At 31.3% G+C, this 14,827-nt stretch overlaps 1 protein-coding gene across 2 annotated transcripts in view; it reads left to right on the forward strand.

Moving 5' to 3' along the window:
* Nucleotides 1-14,297, forward strand: part of LOC143258462 (myosin light chain kinase, smooth muscle-like) — a 40,143-nt gene extending 25,846 nt beyond the window's left edge. Inside the window, exons 7-11 of one of the 2 annotated variants that reach the window (XM_076517475.1) lie at nt 4,948-5,100; nt 6,249-6,348; nt 9,340-9,414; nt 10,855-10,937; nt 13,356-14,297. In XM_076517475.1, the coding sequence (XP_076373590.1) occupies nt 4,948-5,100; nt 6,249-6,348; nt 9,340-9,414; nt 10,855-10,911 (385 nt within the window). In that variant the 3' untranslated portion in view covers nt 10,912-10,937; nt 13,356-14,297. The remainder of the gene's footprint in view (nt 1-4,947; nt 5,101-6,248; nt 6,349-9,339; nt 9,415-10,854; nt 10,938-13,355) is intronic. The other variant, XM_076517476.1, reaches the window with a different exon arrangement.
* Nucleotides 14,298-14,827: the final 530 nt, after the last annotated feature.

Consider the following 14,827-nt stretch of genomic DNA (forward strand, 5'->3'; position numbering starts at 1 on the left):
TTGTCTGGTGACTAGGAAAACTGCTAGCTGTGGTCTTGTGGAACAGGTAGGAACTTCAGGTTGAACTTGCGTTCACACCTGATGCCCCATGGTGATAGAGAAAAACGTGAGCTTGGTGGTGAATCAACTGGCTGTTCTTCTTCAGTGAATTGTTCTTCATCGGTCTGGGATGCTTTGGTTCTTCTTGTAATTTTCGTTTGTGTCTTCTGAGTGATTGTTCAACCCTGGAAACCCTGTCAGCTGTCTTTTAAAAGCCAGATTTGGATCAGCGGCTAAATCTCGAACGAAATGAAACACGACGTCATAGTTGAAACTCGTCCAACTTTGAAACATTGTGATGTAATTACATGCAGTATCAGTTGTTTCAATTTCAAAATATATTTATATGAAGTATAATTGTATTTATGACAATTGTAACTGATAATTGTTAGGTTAGGCTGGATTTGTTGTAATTTAATTAGACAAACTTGGTTAAAATGAGCTCTATGACATCATACGCCCGCATGGCGTCATGTTTTATTTCTTCGAGATTTGCATGCACGTCAGATATGGCTTAATATTTTGTTATTTGGCATAAATATTTATGTTAAGAAACAAACAAAAAAAAAGGTAAAAATAACAGGTTACCCTTTTCCTTCAGAAAAATATATTAGTCTAGCGGCCTAGCCTTTTTCTACAAACATTTATTTCTGACTTCGTTATGACAAACACTGATCTTAGGTCAGCATGCCATTATATGATGATAAAACTCAAGTGCTTGAACGAGTTTTCATTAAAAAACTATTTTGTGTCCGTGAAAATAATTTTGAAGTGCCAAAGACATAAGGATATGTTTTTAGACAAATTACTAATTAGTTGTCACCCTTATAATGGATAAGTGGCTGAATATTAGTAATAAATCTGCTGTTAGTAAAAATATTCCTAGGCCTAGGCCTAATACGAATTCATCGGCGTTATCGTCGTGTGGAAGCACTTCAACGCAGGATGATGCAAGAGGTACCGTAACAAGAAAGAAAAGAAAGTATGATGAAAGTTTTATTGAATACAGTTTTATATGGACAGCTAATGAAGGTGGATCTAGTAGGTTGTGTGTTAATTGTGGAACAGCGTTGAGTAACAGTATTTTGCATACAGCAAAGTTAAAACGGTATCTAGAAACCAAACACTCCCAATTAAAAAAATATAATTTCCGAGTATTTCAAAAGAAAGTGTTTGCAATTAATTGCAAGGAAAGCTACATTTCGTTTGTTTGTTCATCAGGATAACAAAGGTGTTCTTATTGCTTCATATCATGTTAGTTACTGTATTGCAAAAGCTAGTGAAGCTCATAAAATTGCAGAAGATTTAATAAAACCATGCGCAAAAAATTTGGTAAAGTGCGTGATTGATGAGAAATTTCTTAAAAACATTAATTCTGTGTCCCTTTCTGACAACTCAGATTCTCGAATAATCAAGGATATGTCTGCAAATTGCTTAACGGAGTTAGTAAGGCGAGTGAAAGCGAGTCCAGCTTTTTCGCTTCAGATGGATGAATCAAGAGATGTCGCAGGTTATGCGATGTTGCTTGTTTTTTTCGCTATATTCACGAAGCTAATTTTGAAGAAGACATGCTTATTTGAAAACCTTTGCCCACTCAAACAACAGGCGAAGAACTATTTAAACTGATCGATTTATTTATGGAAGAACATGAGATCCAATGGCTGCTTTGTTCAAGTATTTGCACTGATGGGGCTAGAAAATTTTTAGGCGCATTGGCACGCATAAAAAAGAAAAATCCGAAAATCGAGAGTATTCACTGCTGTCTTCATCGTTATGCACTTTCAATTAAACGAATGTCAGAAGACTTAAAAGAGGAATTAGGTGATGTTATAAAAATAGTTAATTTTATAAAATAAAGACCACTCAATGTGAGGATCTTCAGTTTACTCTGTGAGGATATGGAAAGTCTGCATAAACATTTGCTGCTTGATACTGAAGTCTGATGGCTTTCTCGGGGAAAAGTGCTTACTCAGTTTTATGAACTGCATGATGAGATAGGTTTCTTTTTATCTTAGTGCTATTTTGAACTTGCAAATAAATTAAGGGACAAATGCTGGATACAGAAAGTGGCTTACTTTTTGGACGTATTTGCTTATCTATATGAAGTGAATGCTACAATGCAGAGTACCAGGGTAACGTACTTCAGAGCTCAGAGTAAAATGTAAGCGGTTCAACGCAAGCTAAAACTTTGCTTCGAATATCTCATTAGTTTTTTTTACTTATGAATGAAATTTCCTTAAGTTAAGATACAAAAATTTGAGTCTTGCAGCACATATCTGATTTGTGTACAACTACTGGGGAGAAAATTTAGAAAAATTACTGTGGATTCAAAATCCCTTTGTTGACTTTGCAAGTACCAACGATTTGTCTTTAAAAGTGAAAGAACAGGTTATAGAAATTTCAACTAATTACACCCTAAAAACAAAATTTCAACAGGAAGAAATTACACAATTTTGGATTCAAATGGCCACGGAATATCATGAAATAAGTAACAGAACTTTGAAAATTTTGCTGTGTTTTCCAACAACATATCTTTGTGAGCAGACAATTTAACTGTTTACAGCCACAAAGACCAAATTTAATAACAGGCTAAATATTGAAGATGATTTGTGCTTGCGGGTAACAACCACAACTCCAAATATTGAACTACTTTGTGAACAAAAGCAAGCCCATCCGAGCCACTAATATTGATATTTTTAATAAATCTATATTATAGAAGCTTGAAGTAAACTTTATCTGGTACTAGTGACCGACTGTTTCTATATTTAGTGTATTTTTTAATTAAGGTTCCGGAATGTTTTTCTTTCTGATGTGAAGCTCCGCGGGTCTAAAAAATTTGGGAACTCCTGCTCTAGGGAACGTTCCAAGAAGAAATATGCAAGATGGAACTTTTAAGAATAACCTATATTACGTGAATATCGTGATTGGAGCTAGTTGCAGTAGTCTGTATATGTATATATCTTGCTACTAAAAAGACACCATATTGAGATACACATAAGCTACTTACATTAAAAGATTCGAACAGTTTTACACATTTCAGGCATGTTTGTATAGTAGTAGAAACTATTTTCGTAAACCGTATTATTAAAATAACAAAGAGAGAAACCTCACATTTATTTTCAAAAGAAGTGAAAAATTCTCTAAATTACTTTTTAAAGTATTTTAAATGTTTCTTTTGTATATACGTGAAAACCAATTGCCCTATTATGAAAAGCCGCTTATATTTTTTCTATATAATAATCTGTTTCATTTATCGAACTGTAAGAACTGAATAGGACTTTTACATTGTGATTCCCTCATTTTTTAAACTTTTAATGTTACTTTTCCACATTATCGAAATGATTAAGCTTAACTGAAAATGAAACTAGAATGAGAAAAAAAAAGCTATAAAAATCGAAAGATCTTTAATGTAGTTAAAATTCTGTGGTTTGTTTCTCGTTACCATCTCCACCTTTCTACAAATAGTCCTCCACCCTCTGGGGCCGTGGATTTGTTATTATTATTTGTTTTTAGTGCAAAGCATTGCGAGCTACTTACCATTTGTTCACCAAGGAGAATCGAAACACAAGCTCTACCGTTTTAAGGCCATTACGAGAGTGACGGCCAAATCCCACTACTATGTCGAGCAAGAGTAGCCAATGAGTTGGCGCTGAGTGGTGTTCACTAGCTGCCTTTCCTCTAGTCTATTACTTAAAAGTCAGGGGCAACTAGCGAAGGTAGTCAATATGTCGTTTTGTGCAAAATCCAACAAACAAATAGAACACATTTACAAAATATTAAAGGTAGACTACCTTTCTCTGAGACCAGGGTTTATAATAGTTATATAAAAGTAAAAATATTTTATAATTTTGAAAAATTATTTTTTTAACATTAATAGAATATTTTGTGATATTTCAACCAGATGTTTCAAAGCCATCAACTGTTTGTTCAAACCTTTTGAATCCGAAAAAGTTAAATATACTTCTAATGTTTTGAGAGCGTGAACATTTTACACGTAGCATAACATAATTTCATTAGGAAGTAAAACTAATGTCAGTTGTTCCTATATCAATAAAGTGATCCTACGTGATCTACAGACTTATAACATTAAAATCAGGGGTTCGATTTCTCTCAGTGGACTCAGAAGATAGTTCGATGTGGTTTCTTTATAAGAAAGCACACACAGTATTGTCAATAAAGTAACTTGCTAAATTACCACAGTCATTAGGTAATTTACTTTGAAAAAATTTTAATCGTTATGACTTCAAAACAATTTTTCACAATATTAATTTCAAACTTTGTGTGACATCAAATGTAATAGTAAAGTGTTTATGAAGTAATTTGGAAGTATCAGCAAGTACAATTAGTCAAGGCGACTTCGACGTCGCAAATGTGGTATGGTGTATCGTTTTTCATAAACACAAACTACATAGTCCTTGGGCAGGTCATCGGTAGGCTTATAGATTGACAACGATAAAATCCGGAGTAAGATTTTCCTCGATGAACAGAACGTAGGTAACCACCATGTGAAGTTGTGCTAAAAAACAACAAAAAACAAATAATTGTAATTTAAGTTTGTTTTTCTCCTTTGAATTTATCATTATTATAACTGTAATGTTAAGTTTGTTTTTCTCCTTTGAGCTTATCAGTATTATAACTGTAATGTTAAGTTTGTTTTTCTTCTTTCAATTTATCATTATTATAACTGTAATGTTAAGTTTGTTTTTCTTCTTTCAATTTATCATTATTATAACTGTAATGTTAAGTTTGTTTTTCTTCTTTCAATTTATCAAGATTATAACTGTAATGTTAAGTTTGTTTTTCTTCTTTCTATTTATCAAGATTATAACTGTAATGTTATGTTTCTTTTTCTTCTTTCAGCCTATCAGTATTATAACTGTAATGTTAATTTTCTTTTTCTATTTTCAGCCTATCAGGATTATCACCTTTCATGGGAGACAGCGACCTTGAGACCATGGCAAACGTCACGAAAGCAGATTATGACTTCGAGGACGAATCGTTTGAACAAATATCAGATGAAGCCAAAAATTTTATTTCAAAACTTCTTCTGAAGGAAAGAACGTGAGTAACGTTTTAACAATAAATCATCAGTTTAAACCCTATGTTGTAGGCGTTCCATTTACTGTTGTTTCAGCCACTGTTTACAGTTGTATTTCTTTTCTATTGCCGTTAGATTCTCTATGATCAGTATAAATATGTAAGTAGAAATTACTGAGTTAAAATTAAGTGGATGAATAAACTTTTTGCGGTATAGTGCCAGAAAAACATGAATGTATAAAAACCCCTAAAATGTCAACTTTTCAGTCTTAATTATATAAAGCAACTAATGCTAAAATTTCAAAATGTTTATTTTTTAATTGAAAATGATTGTGTATAACACATCCAAGTCGAATCTTGAATATATTATTTTTTATGTTATTAGAGAGTACTTTCTTTTCTGTTCACAAGTGATGCCAAAAACTGTAAACTTTAAACAGAAGTATACATAGTGATTCAACAGTAAGAGCTCTAAAACTAGTCTTAAAGATATGCATTTTCTGACAGTATTCTCTACATATAACATAAGCTACAATACGTCATTTCAAGAGACATTTATTTCATCGTGGGAATTGTTTCTGTACCGAATTAAAAAACAACAAAACCAAAGCCCATTATTTGGGGTCTTCCTATATACAAAAAATAGTAATAACATTCAAATCTTCAATTATGTTATTATTCAAAGCAAAGTTCTTTTAATCTAGATGCCAACTTTTAATGTAATATAACATCGAATACAGAGATAATTCGGGCAATTTATTTCAAATGTTGTTTTTTTTGTTATAGAATGCTATAATACATTTCAACATTCTCGTCATTCACACGGAGTTCTTGAAAATTACTAATACTCTTTTCGCATAGCTAAGTTTAGAGCTATTAATGTTTATGCAAATTTTGAGAGAATTGTACTTATGAAATGTCACAAAAACTAGTAAAATAATTCCAAAAGGGCTGGAAAACTTCGATATTTCTCATGTAAGCAGAGAAATTCTCAGAGAATTACATTCAAGAAACTTAAAAAGGTTAAGAACAGGATGTGATAGAGCAGAAAGGGTTTGACAGATTTACTCGTCTTAACAAGATATTTATATCTATAAAAAGTGTATTTTTATTCTAGTGTGTATCTAGTCCTTCTTTAGAACTTTGGATTAACAACCGGCATGTTTTTCCAGGGACAGAATGACCGCCAGCGACTGCTTGAAACATCCCTGGCTGAGGGTAGGTTCAATGACGCCATCAATCTACACCAATATGAATAAGAGGCCGTTCCAGGTCGGTCGATTATGTTTTCTTTTAATCAGTGGCTCGTCCCATGAGAATGAGATCAGAATATTTCCTTTTAGCTTGGATCATCCAGCTCGTTCTCAGGATACCGTAGCCTGCTAGAACTGGCCATTGTAGTTTAGTACATCATTAAAAGTAGTAGTCATTAAAAGTTCACGTAGCCAGATCAAGCTCCTTCTCAAGCTAGAATTGACCTTTAGAATTTTAGGCATTCCTCTGCAAGATGCAAAACTGACTAGTAGGATTCCATTAGTCATTTAGTATCCTGTGAACTTTACTTGTAATAGTTCTTTAACTGTGTTAACGCTCATGAAATAATCATGTTTGAAAAAAAAAACCACGACACAGATGATCATCGTAAGCTATTGCTCAATAATCCTGCATAGTGTATCTTTGGACGACCACTAACACTTTTAGAACATGTGTATTTTACTAGTGGAAAACAAACGCTTTTTTAACAGTTATTCTTAGGTCATGTAAACAGTTGGCAACTTTATAGACTGGCTAATGCATACTGTAAGATTCTAAAGTTCTTATTATATATTAACTGTAAATCATGTACGCAAAGATTTGTCTGTAACTGAAACATTAATAATGCAATAATAATAGAATTACTCAGTGGTTTGTGGTTAAATTTACTCCAAAAAGAGGAAGAGTTAACATAGTGTGATGTTAATTTAGTCTATTATAGATTATCTTTATAATGTTATTTTCAGTATATTGAAATTAAAGTTAAAATTTCACTTACATGTCATCTTGAGTAAGATATTAATAATACTGCAAACTATACTTTTAACAGACAAATGCAACGTGACAAGTCTAGAAGAGTTGAACCGGCCCATTTAGAGAAATATCAGCTTATTGAATCTAAAAGTGTTAATGAGTTCCATTTAGCTAAATACCAACTTAATAAATATAGAAGTGCTAATAAGTATCATTAAATAAATCTCTAGATAGACCATCTCATTTTGTGCTAACTTTTAAGTTTTCGCAGCCTATACAACTGGTTAATAGCTTAGCGTGCCAGTCTGAGAATCATTAAGTCTGACTTTTGAATTATTATCCCACTGAACATATTCTATATTTTCAATTCTGACACATTATAGAAGTAGCAATCAATCCTCGTTCTGGGAAATTAATCAATGTCTTGTTTTGGTGAGTGATACTGAGTGGCTGGTCTTTTTATGTTCAATAGTTCAAAATTCAGAACTGCTCTACTGAAGCGTTTAGAGTCGTTGACTCGGCCATTTATGCTATTCAACGTATAATTTTTTTGGAATTGACTAAAGGTAAAATTAATAGATTGTTTAATTATTATAATATAAATTTTGTATACATTAGTGTGAAAAGTTATTAGAACTCACCGATAATTGTCACTGTAAGAGCTATAAACCCCAATAGTCATTAATTTGCTAAATAAATTAAGTTGTAATTATTGCAAATTAATTTGACAGGAGGCTATTACAAAACTATCACAAAAATGATAGATTTTATGTTGCTTTAACATTAATATTCACTGTGACCATCTTTGGAGTCAATAATAATTTTGCACCTTTGAGTCATTATCACTTTGTATTTTCACAAAGTCTTTGATATAATTTGATTTCATTTATCTTGACAGTGTATCTAGAAGCTTCATTTAATGCAGTTAGCAATGTATTCAAGCATATGGTCAAGCAAATCTCAGATTTGTTCTATTAGTTTATTGTTTACACTTTGTGGCAGCAATTCCATTTGCTAGTGTTGTTTTGAACTTTCTTTCTTTGCCAAATAAACTTGGCATTTCTTGCAAGTGTGATCTGCATCATTAAATTTTTGAAATACAAAAATTATTGCAGGAGGGTATAGCATGACTGATAAATATACTGTTGTATTTATGTTAAACTATGATTCCATTAGGTCTGTAAAGATGACCAATTCCAAGTCCATTCTTTCATATTGCACCTCAAACCATCAAAAAGCATCCTGCATGTTTGACTTTTTAGGCACAAGACACTTCTGTAACTTTTCATCAACTTTTTAATGAGTATATAAACGCCGTTTTTAACAAAACAGTTCACATTTGAACTCGTCTGTCCAAAACAATTGTGTCACTTGTTTAATAACCAGAACCAGGATACAACTTCTTTTGCAAAATTTTTGTTGTTTTTTTCTACATTCTCTTGAGGCAGTAAAAACTTTTTTCAGTTATAATCTTTCCAAAAGGGTATCCTTGTCTAGCGATCTTGGAAACCAAACCATTTCTAAATATATGTGGATGGGACGTTTTGCCTCTGTTTGTTTATCGTTCATTGAGTCTGAATTCGAACGCATGAAGATAACTCAATGGCATGTTAAATAGTGGATAGAACTTTACATGTAAGGCTCCTACCTTTGGATAATTTCCCCAAATATTATATATAAAACATATTGCAGGTAGATTCGAGTTTACAACAATCCTCGACTGTTATCGCAAAGGAAAAGTCCATATGTAACTATAAATTAAATGAAGCAATGTAAAAATTAAAGGATTTTTTTGAATTGATCTGAAATTATCAGGAACTGTAACTATATACTGGTTCTGAGACTTTTGTAAACTCGAACAGCGACCATTCACAAATGTAGAACTGATACATGGGATGAAATTTCAAACTCAGAGAACAGTCTGACACAATAGAAGACTTTCTGGTTCTTTTGTAGATACATATTAAGTTCCAAGTGTCATGACGTTTGTTATTTACACTTGTGATTGAGAGCATAATTTCAAATGAAAAGGTAAACGTAAGTGTAAGAATATTCTCTTGCATAATCATATGTTACTGTAAACTTGAAAGGTAAAAACACACGTATGATATAATTGTTCAAATACAAGGGTTGATGTGATTGTTTCTTACATTTGTCCGTACATAGATAACATAGTTAAGAATAACAGAAATATATTTAGAAGTTATAGAATGGTATATAAACTTACTTAAAGCATCTGTTCATTGTTTCTTGTAGAAAGATAAAAAGAAGGATGAAACACATTTGGATAAAACAAAATTGAAGAGGTTTGTGATTCGTCGAAGATGGCAGGTAAGTCTTTTCTTAGTTTCAAGATTCTATCAGATTGAGAAAAAGTATTTTTATCATTTGATGGATCAAACAGTAGATTAGTAAATTACCAATAGTTTTGAATTAATATTACATTTTGTATCAAAATATTCAGGTTCAAAATTAATTACTTTGATTCATTTAGCACAACATTATGCTTTTAAATCAGTTAATTCAAAGGGGTAAAGGACTATCTTATCTATAAGTCACACATATTGAGGACTGTAACTATCAGGAAAGAATAACTACATGTTTTGTTCACTATGTTGCACACTTTGAAGAATGAAAATAATACAGTCATGACAAACATTATGTTCTTATTGTGTTTCACATCTAGAGAAATGTAAATATAGCAGTAATGAATAACTTTATACATCTTTTTATTCTGTTTCACATCTAGAGGAATGTAAATATAACAGTAATGAATAACTTTATATGTCTTTTTATTCTGTTTCACATCTAGAGGAATGTAAATATAACAGTAATGAATCACTTTATATGTCTTTTTATTCTGTTTGACATCTAGAAGAATGTTACTATCACAGTAATGAATAACTTTATGTATTTTCTATTCTGTTTGACATCTAGAAGAATGTTACTATCACAGTAATGAATAACTTTGTATATCTTTTTGTTTTGTTTCACATGTAGAATAATGTAACTATCACAGTAATGAATAATTTTATGTATCTTTTTACTCTTTTTGCATCTAGAGGAGTGTAAATATAACCGTAATGAATAACTTTATGTCATTTTATTCTGTTTCACATCTAGAAGAATGTAAATATCACAGTAAGGAATAACTTTATGCGTCTTTTTATTCTGTTTGACATCTAGAAGAATGTAATTATTACAAATAGTGAATAACTTTATATATATTTCCATCATCCCCTTTCCTTCAAGTTAAATCTTTTTTACATCAAAGTAAACTTAACTGAAGTTTATTGTTGGTGTTCAAAGCTACATCTTTAAAGAACCGATATTAGAGTTTATAGAATATGTTATAATTAAATGTTAATATATAAACAAATATTAAACTGTTGTAGATGATGTGATATCGAGGTTGTGCGAGGCAGATAACCCTTTAGTTCAGTTGGTAGTGTATGAGCTTGCAATCTGCTAATTTATGGCTACAAAGTAAATATAAAGTTGCTGAACGTGTTTTTTTTCCTTTCTTTTTGTTAGGTGTTTGGGATATGTAAATTAACTTTTTTATCGTAAAAGCGCAAATTGTTTCTTTGATATACGTGTATTTTCAGTTGTTTAGAAAGTTTATCTATATAATTATATAATTACACTATTCTATTCTTCTACTTTAGGTTTGAACGAAAGATTAACTGAGTGAAACATATAATTACACAGAAACTTTTTGGTCTGCATGGTTTCATTTCTTTTACTTTTTGGCATATTTTCATTACACAGAAAGCTGTAAATGCGTTTTTGGCCTTGAAGAGAATGGGAGCAGTAATTAGCCTGTAACTGAATCAGGATCTGATTGTCTGCAGGTATGTCTTTGTATAGGGCAAGTTAAAAGAGCGTTAAATAATTGAAATAACGATGGATGGAAGTCATCAGAAATGTCAAATTTTATAGGTTCATAATTCTGATTTTGCTAGAAAAAGACTTAATCTTTTAATGATTGCTTTAATAAAACATTTTCGTGGTTAAATTTTTAACAGGTTTGTACAACAGTAAGATTACTTTGTACCCCTTTAACTTTTGCTATTACTGATTTAAAAAATAATATATATATATGTACATACACACATAGAGTTTCAAGGCAAAACTACCAAGATGATAAAATAAATGAGAAAACAAGTAAATCAAATCAAAGCTTTGAAATAAACAACTAATTAACTCCACAAGTGATTTTTTAGGTTTTCGGTTTTATAAAACTAAAAGTTGGGTTTCAATATCCGTGATTGCCACAGTAAACAAAAAACAAAACCATTGTGCAGCTTTGTGCTTAACAATAAACAAACTAGTAAACATTTTTTTTCTAAACACCACCTGCTTTTACACAGAAGGTTGTGCACAAAAAGTGTTTTTTGTTCTTAGTATGTATTTCTAGGGGCATCAACTAGGCGGCTCGCGCGCAGCATGTAGTTCATCATAAATACTCCTCCCTCCAGATTAAAATGGTAAATTCTCGTTTCTGCCATACAGGTAGATTGAATTGCTTTATTTTTTAGCGTTTTTTAGTAAAAGAAACACGATAGAGTTGTATCACACACACACACACTTCAATTTTTGGATTCAAAATCCGAATCCTTTATTGCCACCACAACAATCGCCAATCAGTTACAATTTAAATGTGAAATGTAAACAGATGTGTCGAGGCCTCATCAGGTTGTTGGAAGTGCAGCGTAACGTTAAGCCAGCGGTTAGAGCATATTGTAACTCTCGAAATGTTTTGGTCTTTTAACAATAACAACAACAAAGTGGGTTTTCAGCTTTGAATGGTTGCTGACCACATTCAATCTTATTGTAACGATTACTAGACATTTACTAGAAATTGTATGTGAGAGCATACACAATTTGAGAGCTGCGTTTGAAATAAGAGAAATGTAACGGCTAGTATAACTCAATACTGTGAAACCAATGTATATATTGAACGAACTGAATGCTTTTTAGACAACTGGAACATGTATAGTTTCCATAACAGAACCTATAAACTTTTGCAGATACAATGTTATTAACGCCTGTGAGAAATAAACGAGAAAAACACGTGTTGAGGAATAAACTGTCAAGTATTTTAATTTTTTTTTCTAGTTAACTGGGTATGCAACATATATATATAAATTGTCTAATGGGTTACTTGTTCGTTTCATATTTTTACAATTAGGAAAAAAGTGGTTTAAATGGGATATTTGTTATTTGGTTTAATTTTTACTTCACAGATACTAACTCAGTGTACATGTTAAGGAAACAGATATTGTAAAATGGAAAAATGATAGATATATTTACCTTCCTTCTTTTTTTTTGTTATCAAATTCTTAATGACTTCACTAGACGCTAAATACATAATGTGATTTGTCGAAGGTCATTCTTGACTCATTTAACTGATTAGGTACGCGTGTCTTTAAATTCAAATTCCAAATTCTATTAAAAGTATATTTTATACCCATTATCTTGAAAATTTCTAAAAAAATATAGTCCATGTACAATGTCGGACAGTTTCCAGTTACCATACAAAGCATTAGGGTAATCCAGTCTGCCAACTTAGAGTGATGAATGCTGACACACACAAACACGTACACAATGGATCATCTTTATAGAAAGATGAAAGGAGTTATTCAGATTGGTCCGTCTTTCACAAAGATGTTGCAAATGGTCTATGATGTTTGTGTGTTATTTAATTTGATTTTCATGGCCAGGTGATTAGAGAGCTCGACTCGCAATCTGAGGGTCGTGGGTTTGAATCCCCGTCCCACCAGTCATGCTTACCTTCTCAGGCGTGGGGGATGTTATAACAGTAAATCCCACTATTCATGGCTAAAAGAGAATCCCAACAGTTGAATGTGGGTGGTAATGATTAAATTATGGACGGCTAGCGTAGATAGGTTTCGTGCAACTTTACGTGAAATTCAAACCAAACCTTTCATTTGATTTTTATATAGAAATGAGTCTAAATTGGTCGGTTATTATTTGATTTGATTTTTACAGGTATGATAAAATGGTCTAAATTTGATTGTTTGTTATTTGATTTTTACAGATTTGATGACAATGGCATAAATTGCTTGTTTATTATTTGATTTGATTTATTTACAGATATGATAAAAATTATCCAAATTGGTTGTTTGTTATTTGATTTAATTGTTTTATAGACATGATAAAAGTGATCTAAATTAGTTGCTTGTTATTTGTTTTGATGTCTTTTACAATCATGATGAAAATAGTTATTATTTGATTTTTTCAAACAGGAACGCAATTTAATAGACACTAACTCCATGCACCTATTCAAGCTATCAAGGAAAACAATTGGTTGTGTAAAAATGGATCTTCAGTTAAATTTTCAACGATTGTTTATATCTCAATAGACATCTTTTAGTCTTTAATCCAAGTAAAACAAAACAGCATTCATCGTTTTACTTTAAACGTCTTTTATGTTCTCCATTCACAAATAAATAATATTTTTTTAGCTTTGGGATAGTTTGTAAAACTTCAATACTAACTAACTGGGGAAAAATATTTTTCAGTCACAACATATAAAAGAGGGGATTTTATATCATTTTCATCTTGTTATGTACATTTGCAAGCATGTAAATGAGTTGAAACACGGTTGTATTTATCGTTTATTGTATTTCTAAGTGTGCTCGATGGAATATTTACAGGTTATTTGAAACATGCATGAATAGTATGTTTGTGATATCGTTTTAATCGAAGGATGATTTTAACGATAAATTAATATTTAATTGTAATTAATCATCAGCTTGCGCTTGTTTCAAGTTTCAACTTTAACGACTTTACAGGAAGAAAGAATTTATATGTTGATTTTTATCAGTTTCTTTTTTCCTATCGATTTTTGTTAAGTAATTCTTTCACAACAAACATCGTTTACAAGTTGCTCTTCACGAATTTTGAAAGACAATGCCTTTTTTTAGGAGTTAGCTAATTAAGTTGTGTGAGTACCATATGTTTTCTGCTTAATACAAACATGAGGCCGTATTTTTTTTTAAAATACGAAATTGAAAAAAAATTCCCTGCAATTTACCTCAAGATATAACTCTCGTATGATATTTCATTTGCTGCAGTTTTTAAATTTTGTTGTTAATTTCCTTTTGTTTTCCATGAATTCATTTGTATAAATTGTTACCAAGAAAGCTTTTTACTGAATGAAAATAAATGACTGTTTTTTCTTTCAATCCTGCATTCTTTCACATGCTTGTTGTTCTTTTTAATAACAATTTGTTTTGGCAAACTATATGTTGATTATTTATCAATACTTAAGGCAGTAAACTGTAAGTAATAAATTTAAGTAAAGTAAAAGAAAGAGCTTGTAATGTTTAATGTATAATAAAATTAGCTTCATGTATAATATATTAAAATACGCTAAAAACAAAAGAAAGTGCTGGATTAATATTGTAGTAATATATATTTGTGATTCACAGCTTTGAAGACAAAGTACAATTATATTTCAAATACAGACCAAAGTCTATTACTTTTGTAACGCGAGAAACAATCGTAACGGAAGAACTAGTTGTGAGGATTGAGAGAGAATAAAATAGTGGGGAATTACAAACTGTTGTTGTATTGTTAAACTATTAGTGGACTTCTTCCAGACTCAGAACCTTTTCAACTGAAAGACGTTTATAGAACACCCTCATGTACAAAGTGAAGGTTATTGTTTTAAAAGGGAACTTCCTATTTAAAAATCATTTTTATCAAGTCGTGA

This window comes from Tachypleus tridentatus, chromosome 8, assembly GCF_004210375.1.
Source record: "Tachypleus tridentatus isolate NWPU-2018 chromosome 8, ASM421037v1, whole genome shotgun sequence".
Classification (NCBI taxonomy): domain Eukaryota; kingdom Metazoa; phylum Arthropoda; class Merostomata; order Xiphosura; family Limulidae; genus Tachypleus; species Tachypleus tridentatus.